This window comes from Mytilus edulis, chromosome 7, assembly GCF_963676685.1.
Source record: "Mytilus edulis chromosome 7, xbMytEdul2.2, whole genome shotgun sequence".
Classification (NCBI taxonomy): Eukaryota; Metazoa; Mollusca; class Bivalvia; order Mytilida; family Mytilidae; genus Mytilus; species Mytilus edulis.
Window position 1 is genome coordinate 14,971,814 of NC_092350.1, and position 12,717 is coordinate 14,984,530.

General features: G+C 31.2%; 1 protein-coding gene across 1 annotated transcript in view; it reads left to right on the plus strand.

Moving 5' to 3' along the window:
- Window positions 1-11,712, plus strand: part of LOC139530026 (uncharacterized) — a 31,020-nt gene extending 19,308 nt beyond the window's left edge. Inside the window, exons 2-8 of the mRNA XM_071326062.1 lie at window positions 3,631-3,847; window positions 5,622-5,709; window positions 6,561-6,736; window positions 7,497-7,806; window positions 8,927-9,043; window positions 10,499-10,662; window positions 11,236-11,712. Coding sequence (XP_071182163.1) covers window positions 3,631-3,847; window positions 5,622-5,709; window positions 6,561-6,736; window positions 7,497-7,806; window positions 8,927-9,043; window positions 10,499-10,662; window positions 11,236-11,510 — 1,347 coding nt within the window. The 3' untranslated portion in view covers window positions 11,511-11,712. The remainder of the gene's footprint in view (window positions 1-3,630; window positions 3,848-5,621; window positions 5,710-6,560; window positions 6,737-7,496; window positions 7,807-8,926; window positions 9,044-10,498; window positions 10,663-11,235) is intronic.
- Window positions 11,713-12,717: the final 1,005 nt, after the last annotated feature.

The window sequence follows — 12,717 nt, forward strand, 5'->3', positions numbered from 1 at the left end:
ATACCATGACAGGTGAACGTATGATATAACTGTGAGATAGCCATTGTAATTGCCACATTATTTTATGGATCGTTGATTTTATTACCTTTGGATTATTGGCACGTGCCATCGAACTTAATCTTTATAGACCGAATATTAACGCATACATACGTTAATTGTACAGTTTAGAAGGAGAAGACGAAGAAGAATTATTTATAATAGTGCAATCTGAAAAAACAAATAAATACATATTTTATATCAAATAAGTTTTTTATTCAAATGAAAGAAAGGATAAGTGCATTTACAAAAAGATGTACTAAGACATATACTCGATGCTGAACTTAAAATTAGGTTATATTGTTTTAATCTATGAGGATCTGGAGGGGGGTCCTTCATTTCTGTATTCTTTAATGTTTAGTAGGCCGGGTTTTTTCTTTATACTGTTTGTCTATTATTATCAATTCTTTATATTCAAGCACCTTTTTATTCTCCATTCTTTATATTTTTTTCCATTTTCTCTATTATTCATATTTATAGCCGATCATTCTCTTTTCTGTAAAACCTATCGACATCCTTCTCTTTCCGATGGTATGTTATTTATAGTTTTAACACTCTCACTTCACGGCCTTAGAGCAGTTTCAGAAGCTTAGTTCAAACGGAGACATGGTTCCCTGATGCGGCCTGATGAGGATAACGAAATTAACGATATAAATTATCTGACATATAAAATACTTGTATTTTGCGTTGATCGTTCCAGATGAAGTAAAATCCAGAAATCAAAGAATAAGTAGATAAATACATAAATTAACACCAGAAAATAAAAAAATAAAAAATAAAATCAGAAACAGTTATTGGCGAATAATTTATTTCTACAACAAAACAAGCTAACAAAACTGTATAATATATAATTTATTCTCTTATACCTTAAACAAAGACCAACAGAAATAAAAAGCCAACGAATGATTTTATGTTTAATAATTCAAAATAACATACATTTTTTATTCTAGCATTTATAATACAATGTATCATCCACATAAAGGGGCGTAACTCCTAATATCATTCTAACACACTAAACGGATCTTAACCCGATCTGAAAGCTTTGAAAGTTACTTTTTATGATTGGTCTTAATTTGTCCAAAACAGTCTTAACAGACTTGATTGAACGCTAGAGCCTTCCATCTTGATTAACTTGACATGACTGAACAGACTTGACATAACATATCTGAACAGTGTCTTAAAATCGGAAAAGTCTCAACGTATTTCTCTAGCGGTAAATTAAGTCGATCAAGACTTGATCAGACCAAAATGACCGTTTCAGACTTTAATCTGGCTACTAGTGTATAATTGTGGTGTTTTTTTGCTTTGAGTAAAAACTTATATAAATTTAACGAACATCACACTTGTATTAAAAGTGCCGAATAACTTACATCACAACTGAAAGATCAACATGAACAAAATGAAAGTGTACTATGGTATATACAAATCCGACCGTCTGGTTACATCTCTAACAATAAGTCAAGTCTATATTAACTGATTTTTGTGAAATTGTAAAATAATGTAGTAATGAAAACTATTATGCTTCTTTCAATAACAAATATTTTACAGTGATAAACATTAAACACCATGTTCAGTGGCGGATCCAGGGAGGTCCGAGGGTTGGGATCCCCCCTTCTTTTTGGAAGATCAATGCATTTGAATGGGGACATGTGGTTGAAACCCCCTTTTAAAAATGGCTCATATTTTCATATCACATGAACTAGATTTTGGTTTTTCAATAAGGTCATCTTTGTAATAAACCTATTCATAAATCTCTAGCTTATATTTCACTCTCAGATTTCACTACTTCGTGAATATGTTTTTAAACATGTTTTAGTTGCAAAGTAACTGTTAAAACTGTGTTTATTGGTTATGGTATTTAATTGGGTGTCAATCTCCATATGGATTAAAGTTGATGAAAAATCGATGTGTACACCAAATAGGACATAACAATGCATATGAAAGTTTCTTTTCAGGTCAACAATCTTTCAACACTTAAATATGTATAGACAACATGTAAGACTTTTAAATGCAAATGCAAATGCAGTTAATGGTAGTGAGTTGCATTGGTTAGGTGCATTTTTTGTCGGTTTTGTTTAGATAAGATAGGAAATAAATTTCTTACAGACGTTATGAATGTACTTGATAGCAAGTGAAATTGATCAGATTGTAAATTGCGTGTTTGTGCGAAAGTTTATGATTAAAAGCTTTTAAAGTTTTATGTATTCATATGGATAACAGAAAGATTTATATAATATATATTTTATACACTTATTATTTCGACGTTTTTATACCACAATAACATCATTTTACTTTTTAGAGTCATAGTAATTATCAAACTTTTAAATGTTTATAACCATATATGCATCCTGTTTCATTTTTTACAAATTAACTAATGTTGTTTGTATACTGGTATACTTACTTTTGATGACGCGTTTTTCAGTAGCCCAATGGAGCTTTTCCCTGTTGTAAAATTGTTATTTTACAGTACATTACAAAGATTTCATATAAATAAAGGCAACAGTAGTACACCGCTGATCGAAATGAATAAATCGATTGAGAAAAATCGAATCCGGGTTACAAAATAAAACTGAGGGAAACACATCAAAAATTATAGGAGAACAACGACACAATAGAACACTAAAATACAAACAACACAGAACTATAACATAACAATGTGCATTTTCCTTACTTTGTACAGGACATTTTAAGAACAAAACAGTGGCTTAAACCTAGTTTTTTGGCTAGCCAAACCTCCCGCTTTTAAGGCTATGTTAACTATAACATTAAAATGACAACATAACATGAAGGGACCACGATACTAATAAATCGAAGGACAAACAAAACAGAGAAACACAAAAATAAACAATACAATAGAACTTTACGACAAGCTACGGTTAAAAAGATTCCAGATTTATAATGTAATACAACAGACACGTGTTTCGTCTACACAAGACTCATCAGTGACACGCAGGTCAATATAGCAAAAAAAGCCACACAAATATAAAAGCAGTTATGACTAGAAATTCCAAAAAGTTGTGCCAAATACGGCTTAACAATACATAGCTGTATTTAGGAATTTTTAAAGTTTCTTTAAGTTCTCTTCATGCAATGTATATGATCTCATGTTTGTGAAAAGCACTAAAATTACGGGAACATCCTAAATCAATATTTCATATTTCACTCTTTAAATTATATTACGGTAATATCAGCAAGTATTTTTTTAAAGTTTGATTTTCCAGATGAAGATAAAGCTATAAATATATAATAAGAATTTGAAATGTAAGCACTGAAGACAACAGTAATTTGAACAAGCATATACTGTCATGTTATGAATTAGTGTAAGTTGCGTTTCTTACATCCATCTTGCAGACTATAGTTATCCTTATAATGTGCATCACGATCAGTGAAATATTTCCCCATTCAATAACGTACATCACGATCAGTGAAATATTTCCCCATTCAATAACGTACATTACGATCAGTGAAATATTTCACCATTGAATAACGTACATCACGATCAGTGAAATATTTTCCCATTCAATAACGTACATCACGATCAGTGAAATATTTCCCCATTCAATAACTTGTTTATCACTTTATTTTTCTAATCAGGATGGATCACTTGTTTCTGGAGAAAGTGATAAAAAGAATGGGAAGAAACTCAATCATTTTGAAATATCCCACCCGACTGATCTTGCTGCGGCATACCATTACGATAAAGTAGTTGGTGTAATAAAAAAGGATACCAGTGAGCGATCTGATGCCGAGATACACCAAATTATATCATGGTTTAAAAAGAAATCGGATCTATTTAATCAATTAAACGAAAGTAAGTTTCAGAGATTGAGTCTATATTTAAGCTTTAGGCTTAATTTTATCTGATATCGATACGAAATGTCCAGTTGATTGCATTGTTTGTGGTATTATAATTTATATTAGGATAATAACCATGATGTATTATGGAGGAAAATGAAAATTATGTTTATTTGCAAAATTAATGGTTTTATAGGTTATATTTTTAAATAAGAACAGCAGTAGCATACCGTTGTTCAAAATTGATAAATCGATGAAGAGAAAGCGAATCCACATTGCAAACTAAAACCGAGGGAAATTCATCATCTAAGCGTTATTAGTCAAGACTTCACAAGTCATTAAAAAATAACTGTAAATTCAGAATTTTTACTGGTCTTAATACAGGATTTTAATTACATTCTCGATCGCTATATAATTTTATCCATAAACTCTAAGGGTAGATTTAATGGACCCCTAAGTGTACAATTATGCAAGTTAATAGCATGTTTAAATCTTTTCACATTCGTTTCGCGTTTATATTTCATTTTCATTTGATCGGATATAATTGATACAAATAAAATAAACTGACACAAATTCTGTTTGATAGATTTGTGCAGTCACATTCCTATTCTCATTATATAATAATGTCGTCAATGTCATTGGATTATAATTGTCATGCAAATCATGGCGGGTGCCACCGATGGTAAAGGGACTTCTTACAAATCAGGCACACTCTTGTTAGCATATACAAATTATTTATTTTCGAAAAATCTCGACAAGTTGGCTTCCTTTGAGTGAAAAGGCATATCCGGGAGGTTTGGCTAGCCATAAAGCTACGTTCAACCCACCATTTTTCTTAAAATGCCCTGAACAAAATCATGAATATGGCAATTGTAAATATTCTGTGTTTTTTTTTTTGTATGTTGACGTTGTTTTTAAGTGTTTCGGTTGTTCCTTTGTTTTCCTCTTATAGGTGATATGTTCCCTCATGTTTGGTTTGTGACCCTGATTTGTTTCGATAAACTGATTTATGACAATTGAACTATACTACTTTTGCTTTTATCAAAGATTTCGTGCTTGCCCCGAACGACTGAATTCGATCAACAACTAGCCTATTCAGAGTCAGAATCAAGTGTCCGGGCAGAATGGCATATCTTCGTGTTCTGTTATTTGTGAACTACCACGTTATAATTTAACAAACCCCAGTCTTAGTACAAAGCAAGGTTCATAATTATATCACACAAACATGTGCTTGTCCTGATATGAATGTAACAATGAAACAAATGAAACAATACATTATTTGGTCAGACATCCATTAATATAGATATAAGTATTGCTAAAGAGGAATACGTCGTTTTGACTGCAATCCAATGAGAAAAACCTAAAGTCATCCTTAGGTCAACATAATATATTCAACAAAATACAAATATATCTTTACAATACTTTATGGTCTTAAACCTTTTTTCCCATCCGAATGAGAGAATGAGAACAACTTTAACACATTCTGTCTGCCATAACAATCAATTACAAATACAATAAGCATTATCAAACTACCTAACAACCTTCAAAAACAAGACAACAAAACAAGTAAGTCATGTAAGAATTAGAATAGAATTTTAATTCCATATACATTTTTCTTCTTCGATTATATCAAAACAATTCAACTGATGCCAAAAAAAATGTTTTTCTTCAATGTATTGAAATAGGATTTATGTAACAAAATTGGATACTTATAACCACTTATAAAAGGTCAATAGACAATGTTTTTAAAAAATTTGTTTAATGCATGAGTTTGTTTTACAATTTTTCAGAAATAATTCACGATTTGATTAAAAACTGTTCCTTTACGACAGTAGATCGTGATTTTGTGGTTATCAAACAGGGGGATAAAGGCGACTGGTAAGTTAAAATTAATATGTATGTATTTTGGTTAGTTCTTCGGATACTGCAAAGTTTGATGTGTTGTTTTATTTCTTACAGCTCTGGGTCGAATCCTTTGATGTTGGACTACCACCCCGCGGGTATCATCAGCTCATTAGTCAGTACTTCGGTTCCGACATGATTTATAACCATCGTTTCAAAAATTGACCCTTTGAATCTTTAAAATCACAAAGTAACCAAGCAAGGTTGACGGATATAGATATTTTTCCAATTCATTTGGTTACAATCAATCTTCAACTGTGTCCGTTCTTATACATCCTTGGCTTTCGAATATTCTGCTTTTAGCGTTCCTGATGCAGATCAATCCAGAAGAGCGCTTCAGACGAAAGTATAAATGTGAAGTTTTAATTGTTGTCCTTCGTTTTTTGATAAACATATATCATCACCATAATCAGCCGCGGTATTCTCATAACATAATGCTCTCCTTTTCCCTAGACAGATCAAATAAAAGTATTCGTTCGAAATGACCTGTTAACAACCTTCACGGATAGTCCCGGACGAATAACACCCCATAGTAGTTTGATTGTTGGTCCTCTTTCCATATGTAATTAAATACAAACTATTTAAACACGTGAATTGCGAATAAGTATATTGATGCATAAGTGCTTTATAAAGATTCTTGTATTCATACATTTATCTCATCATTCAGTGCTTATTAATTTCAAATGTTCAGAAATTTAAGAGATGAAATATCATCTATAAAATATGGTTTAGATTGTTTCTCCTTATTATTAAAGTCTACAGCTGTAATATATACAACTGATGGCAATTACAGAAAATTCTCACATTTTTTCCCCCATATTTTTCAGTTTCTTTATAATTCTAAATGGATCTGTGTCTATCCACATTAGTACTACGTCCGGGTATGAAGATGAGCGGAAGGAAGGAGGATCGACAGAAGAACAAGACGACAAGGGAAAGAAAGAGGAGGGAAAACCCAAAGAATTAAATCGATCTAAGTTTGGAAAATATGTTGGGAAAATAGGCAAGGATTTGCATAAATATTTCACTGAATATTTCATCAGGCTTATCTAAATATCAAGGTGTCTTTTGTTCAATTTAGGATTGTGTCTCATCGATTTTTACCACATCTATCCATGATTAACTTCCTTATGATATGTCTGCGGCAGAGATCATGAATACTACGAAATTAAATATTCCATAAGAATAGTGATACACAGATAGGATAACCGGAATTCACGAAATATTGTATAGTACAGCAAACTTCACCAACCACCAATTCTTCCAACAAATAAGTACAAATAAAAACAAATTTAATTGTCTAAGTGCTCTCCCAAGTTCTAAAGGTGATGTAGATTTGGTTTTCTGAAATGCAATATATATCTGAACAAAAATAACATTTCTGAATGCCTTTAACTAGCTATGTTCACAAAAAATCCATCATCAGAGTGACACTCGAATTAAAAAGTTCAAAAGACAAATAGAGAATGAAGTCAAAGTGCATTAAGGACCCGAAATTATGAAAGCCAATGCCAAATATTGATTTATACGTAATTTATTTCATACTTATTTAGAACCATTGCTACTATTGATGATTGATATGCTACATGCCTTTTAAACTTTTTTGGATTCGAGCGTCACTAATGAGTCTTTTTTAGACGAAACGCGCCTGGCGTATATACAAAATTTACTCCTGGTATATATGATGAGTTTATATACATATTGATATTTTTTTTAATTATATCATATTTAAAAAAAATCTTATTCTACATATTTTATTTCAGTTTCTGGTAAAAGCTTTGGGGAGCTTGCTCTTATTAACCCAGATTGTATAAGAAATGCAACAATTATAGCAGATGAAACAACCGACTTAATTGTCATTGACCGAGAGTTATATAACAGGTCTATACATTCTTTCCACACTAAGGAATTCGAAGAACGGAAGCACTTTGTAGAAACTAATCCCCTGTTCGATGGCTGGCATCCAAAGGATAAGAGGCAATTGGCAATGAGTTTACGGAAGGAGAAATTAACTTTTGAAAGCTATATCGTCAAACAAGGATCCCCATTTGATGGTTTACGATTTATATTAAAGTAAGTTCACTGTGGAATAGTTTAGTTTATCTAAATAACATTATGCACCGTTTGGAGAAAAACAAATGATTAAACAATTGGTATCCTTAAAAAAAACACGACAAATTCAATGATTTAACGAATTAATGGAATTGAGAATCCGTGTCAACGGATCATGTAAGGTTTATTCATTTGTTTTGAAAAGAGTTCATGATTAATATATGATATGAGGATGTACAGACGACACGTTAAGAGTCTTCAACACTTAATGAAATACTAGTTATGCAATGTCAATTGACTTGCAGTAGACTTGCACCTATTCAAACATTTGTTTTTGAGAGGTTAAACGATTAGAATATATACAAGTTGCTATTGAATTCTTGGTGATCCGACATTTCTAAGACTGGTAGATTTTTCTCTACATTTTAGTCAACTGTCTCCAATGATATCAATACATTAACTAAAGACATGAATAAATTTCAGCCTGAAGGTATTTCTCCATGCATCTGTAAATTGAAGTACAACATTCTTGAAAAGAACTAGGAAATGTTTTATTTTAAAAAATAAACAATATGAGTCCATAGACCGGTGTGCTGTTAAATCTATTACATTGCCATCTGAAGTAAAAGAGCATTATATTGGTCACACCCCTTCTTTTGGCAAATATTTAAGTAAACATCGTACAACACATCTGTAAAGGTTTATAACAGGCAAATGGACGCATTCATGGGTTTCATTTATGTCGTATGTGCATGGGGCATACACACTTATATATATATGAAGTCTATCCGTGTTCAATTAATTACGGTTGTACAAACAACAAAGAATGCCAAACAAGGTAAAGTAACAGAAATTAACGGCTTCAAATGCTTGAAAATTCCAAAACGAAAAGTCCTTTATCAAATAACAAAATCAAAAGCTCAAACATTTGTCATATTCCTGACTTAGTACAAGCATTTCTTTACGTAGAAAATGGTGGGTTAAATCTCTTCTTTTTTTTTAAGATAGCTGAGCCTTTCAGTTGTATGACAGTCGTATAGGAATTCATTTTATTAACAACAATGTGTGGGAAAAACAAACAGACATACTAGATAAAATTCTCAAAACATTGATGAAATTTGCATGTGCTTAATCTTTTCAGTGGCCAGGCAAAACTCTATTGTGACCCACACATGCATTCTATGCAATATCCAGATTATTACCCTTTACCAGATGTCGACGAGTTGGAGAAAGACCAGGTCAGAGAATCATTAAGAAGGTAAAATAATAATAATACAATGAATCATTGAATCAGGTCATCATTCGCCTTTTCAAGTGTGTTCACATAAATGCTTATAACAGTATTCTACAGATCTTAACCTGAAGATGCAAATTTTACGAGAAATTGAACTCCGATGAAACACTATGATAGTTAAAGACTTTTTTCATGGTCAGAAAACGTACATTGACCTATAATGGTTTACTTTTGTAACTTGTTATTTGGTTTGAGAATTGTCTCATTGGCACTCACACCACATCTTCCTATATCTATTTACAAATTTCCCCTTGTATGAAGACCGATCATTCACTTGCTAATCCTAATCTTAATGTAACAAGAGTTTATGCACTGTTAATAACCTAATGTCATATTAAACCTCGTACGTTCTATCCGCAGACATTAACAAAACACCTAAACATGTCATGAAAAAAACGTAAAGTTTTTTTGAAAAATTAATAGAAAAATCCGATAACAGCAACAAAAAATGAAAATATGATATTGCAAAAACATCAGCAAAAAAAGCGACAGACAAGCAAAAACCACAAGACGACAATAGAAAGAAAACAACAACAGAAATATAAAAAAAAAACAGAAAACAAATCCTTGGTTAATCGAACGTTATGCAACATGAATCGTAGCAAAATATGGCTGCTTCAGAGGAACCAGTGTTTTGGTCTACTAGTGATACCCGTCATGTTGGTCTTATTACAAAATATTAGATCTGCAATAATGGCGCTAGCTAATATCTGTCCTCCCCTAAGTTTCTATACCATTGTGGCAACATGTGCAATTAAAAGTAGATGAACGACAAAAACATAAAAAAAAAGCATTGCTTTGAATAGGGTTGAATAAACTTACGTTACTTCTAAATTCTTTTTCTCCTATATACATATGTGTGAGATAGAATTTCATTGATATACATCATTTTCATATCGAATAACATATTAATCAATCAATTAAATGTCCGGTCTAGAATTACGGGTTAGTTAAGTTGAAATGTAAGTTCATAGTATGATTGTTTGAATTCCAGTGTAAACAAGTTTTCTTGTAATATTTGATTGTTTAAAAAAGGCAAATGCTATTTTCATCGTAGATCCAATGATTTGAACACAGTTCTCAACAAATCAAGCATACAAATCAGAATTTCTTATTATATTTGTATATTCTTAACGTTCGTGTATTGTACGTACGTAGGTGTGCACTTAACAGTTTGATAATTTCTTTAAATTTTTATTGATATAAAAAAAAAATTAAAAAAAAAGATAGAGTAAACCGATACACAAGGATGTCAAACATTACGTAGTTTGCTTCATTAACGTATAAACAAACAAAAACAAACAAAGCATAGGTCTATTATATATTTCTCACAAGTATGTATTAAAGTTATTAGAAGCAAAACCAATCAACGAAAAAGAACTGATTATTAGGATATATATTGTCATCTATGTTTTATAGGGAACTTGGTCTTGACACACATTCACATAATAAGCACGATGGGTATAAACCCTTGGTAACAAATCTTCATAAGCTGTCTACACAAGACACGGAGAAAAGTGGAACAAGATCTCCACATCAACATCATATAGAACTATGCTTAATTTGTTCACAGGAGTTAATAGGTAAGACCATGTGATTTCTTGTACTGTATGTTAAAAATCGTAACGGGCGATGTAAAACGGTTCAAATTGGATTATCTCCCGTTACATTTTAGTTGAAATTAAGATATGTGGGACGTCTTAATAAGTGCAAATATGATGTTGGCAATGAAACCAAGAGTGGATAACACATAAAGTCATAAAATCATCGGTAAAGTTTAGAAAACAGATCTAGCTAAACTATGTGAAACCAGGCATTTTTCGTGCGTTGTTGTGTTATATATTGGTTTTCGTTAATTTTTCGTACATAAGCTAGGCCGTTCGTTTTCTCGTTTGGTGTTTACATTTGTCATTACGGGGCCTTTTATAACTGACTATTCGGTATGGAATTTGCTCCTTTGTTTATGCCGTACGATGACCTATAATTTTTAGTTTCTGTATTATTTGGTCTTTTGTGACGAGTTGTCTCATTGGCAATCACACTACATCTTCTTTGTTATACTTTCCCTTAAATTCATAAAAGCGTGACTATATTAATATCGAGGACATTAAAATTGATCCTGGTTACCATGATTCTTTTTAATTTATGACTTTCAGGTGATTTGGAAGTTGCTATGGATTTAGATACATATTCATATACCGTGAATTGTATACAAGAAACAGATATATATGTATTGGATCAGAAAAATTACGAAAGGCTGATTGAAAAACGAAATCCAAAAGTTGTTGAGAAGATCCGGAGTTCAGTACTAGAGAAATTTTCATTAAGACTTTCTTGGATTCAAGATAAGAACGATCTTCCCTTATTTCGGTATTTACTATATAAGATTGAAGAGTCAAGGCGACAGAAAAAATCAAAGAAGAAATTATGAGAAGGAATTTGTCTACAGGATATAGTTTGATGATGAATATTGAAAGCAAAGACCTTTATAATCGGAAACTATGATAACTTATAAGAATTCCATGAAATGAAATAAATATATCACATAGCATTAGCTTAATCTATCACTGATTAAAATATATAATGCTAGGAACTGAACCAAAATAATTTGAAATTAAATGTTTTTAACCTTCTATTTTATCTTTGTATACATATTATATGTTACCTACGCAAACAAAGCAAAAGAATATCTAATTCAATATGCAGAATAGATATAGGTCATTTTTTTAAGAAAAAAAATAGATGTTTTAGATAAATGAGAATGATTTACCTTTTAATATAGGTAAAACCGAATATTGCGGGAAGAAAAATACTGATTTTCCCTATATATTCAATGTAATTTAGTGCCCTATAGGACCATTTTAAAAAATGTTTTCTTTTCTCGAAAACGAAGTCGGTGATATATACCTTTTTTTACATTTCCTGATGTAGATTTGCAATAACTTAATGACTTCTAAATTTAGAAAAAATCTATGCACTTGTAATTTACTTATCCTTGACCTTAATACAAATACAATCATCGATTACTTTTGCATTTTTTTTTTACTTCGTTAGTATCCTTGGTAGCCAAAGGTTGAATTGGAAACATACATTGACCGTTTTGACTCGTTTTATGCATTACTATAGGAAATATTTCCAAAAACTAAGAGGAACTTAAAAGATTAATTTCGTGGAGCTGTTTGGTCAAAGCAATTAATGGGCGTCATTTTGTATAATGAAATAATGAATTATTGACATAAACTTATAAAAACATGTCTCGTTCCAATAATTAAGATATATTGTAATACAATACTATTCAAGTATACAATGTTTCCTGGTCTCTATTTAAAATATTCAGCAAAAATTATCCATTTCTAGTACCTCTTTTGCATGTCAAAACACCATTTGATTGAATAACACGTTTTAAGCCTAACAACTTTATATTAGTGTAATGCACAAGATGCATTCATGAACTTGTGAAATTTAAAAGTAATAAGCTAGATCAAAGACATTTGACCACGTGTTTTATTTTATCAAATTATATTTACTTCAAAAACAATCTGATGACTTGTCCACAAAATATTAGGGCAAAACATGTATTTCATATATATCTGTTCATTTTTTTAATGCTGACGAAAGATTTCATGGAAAGGGCAGTT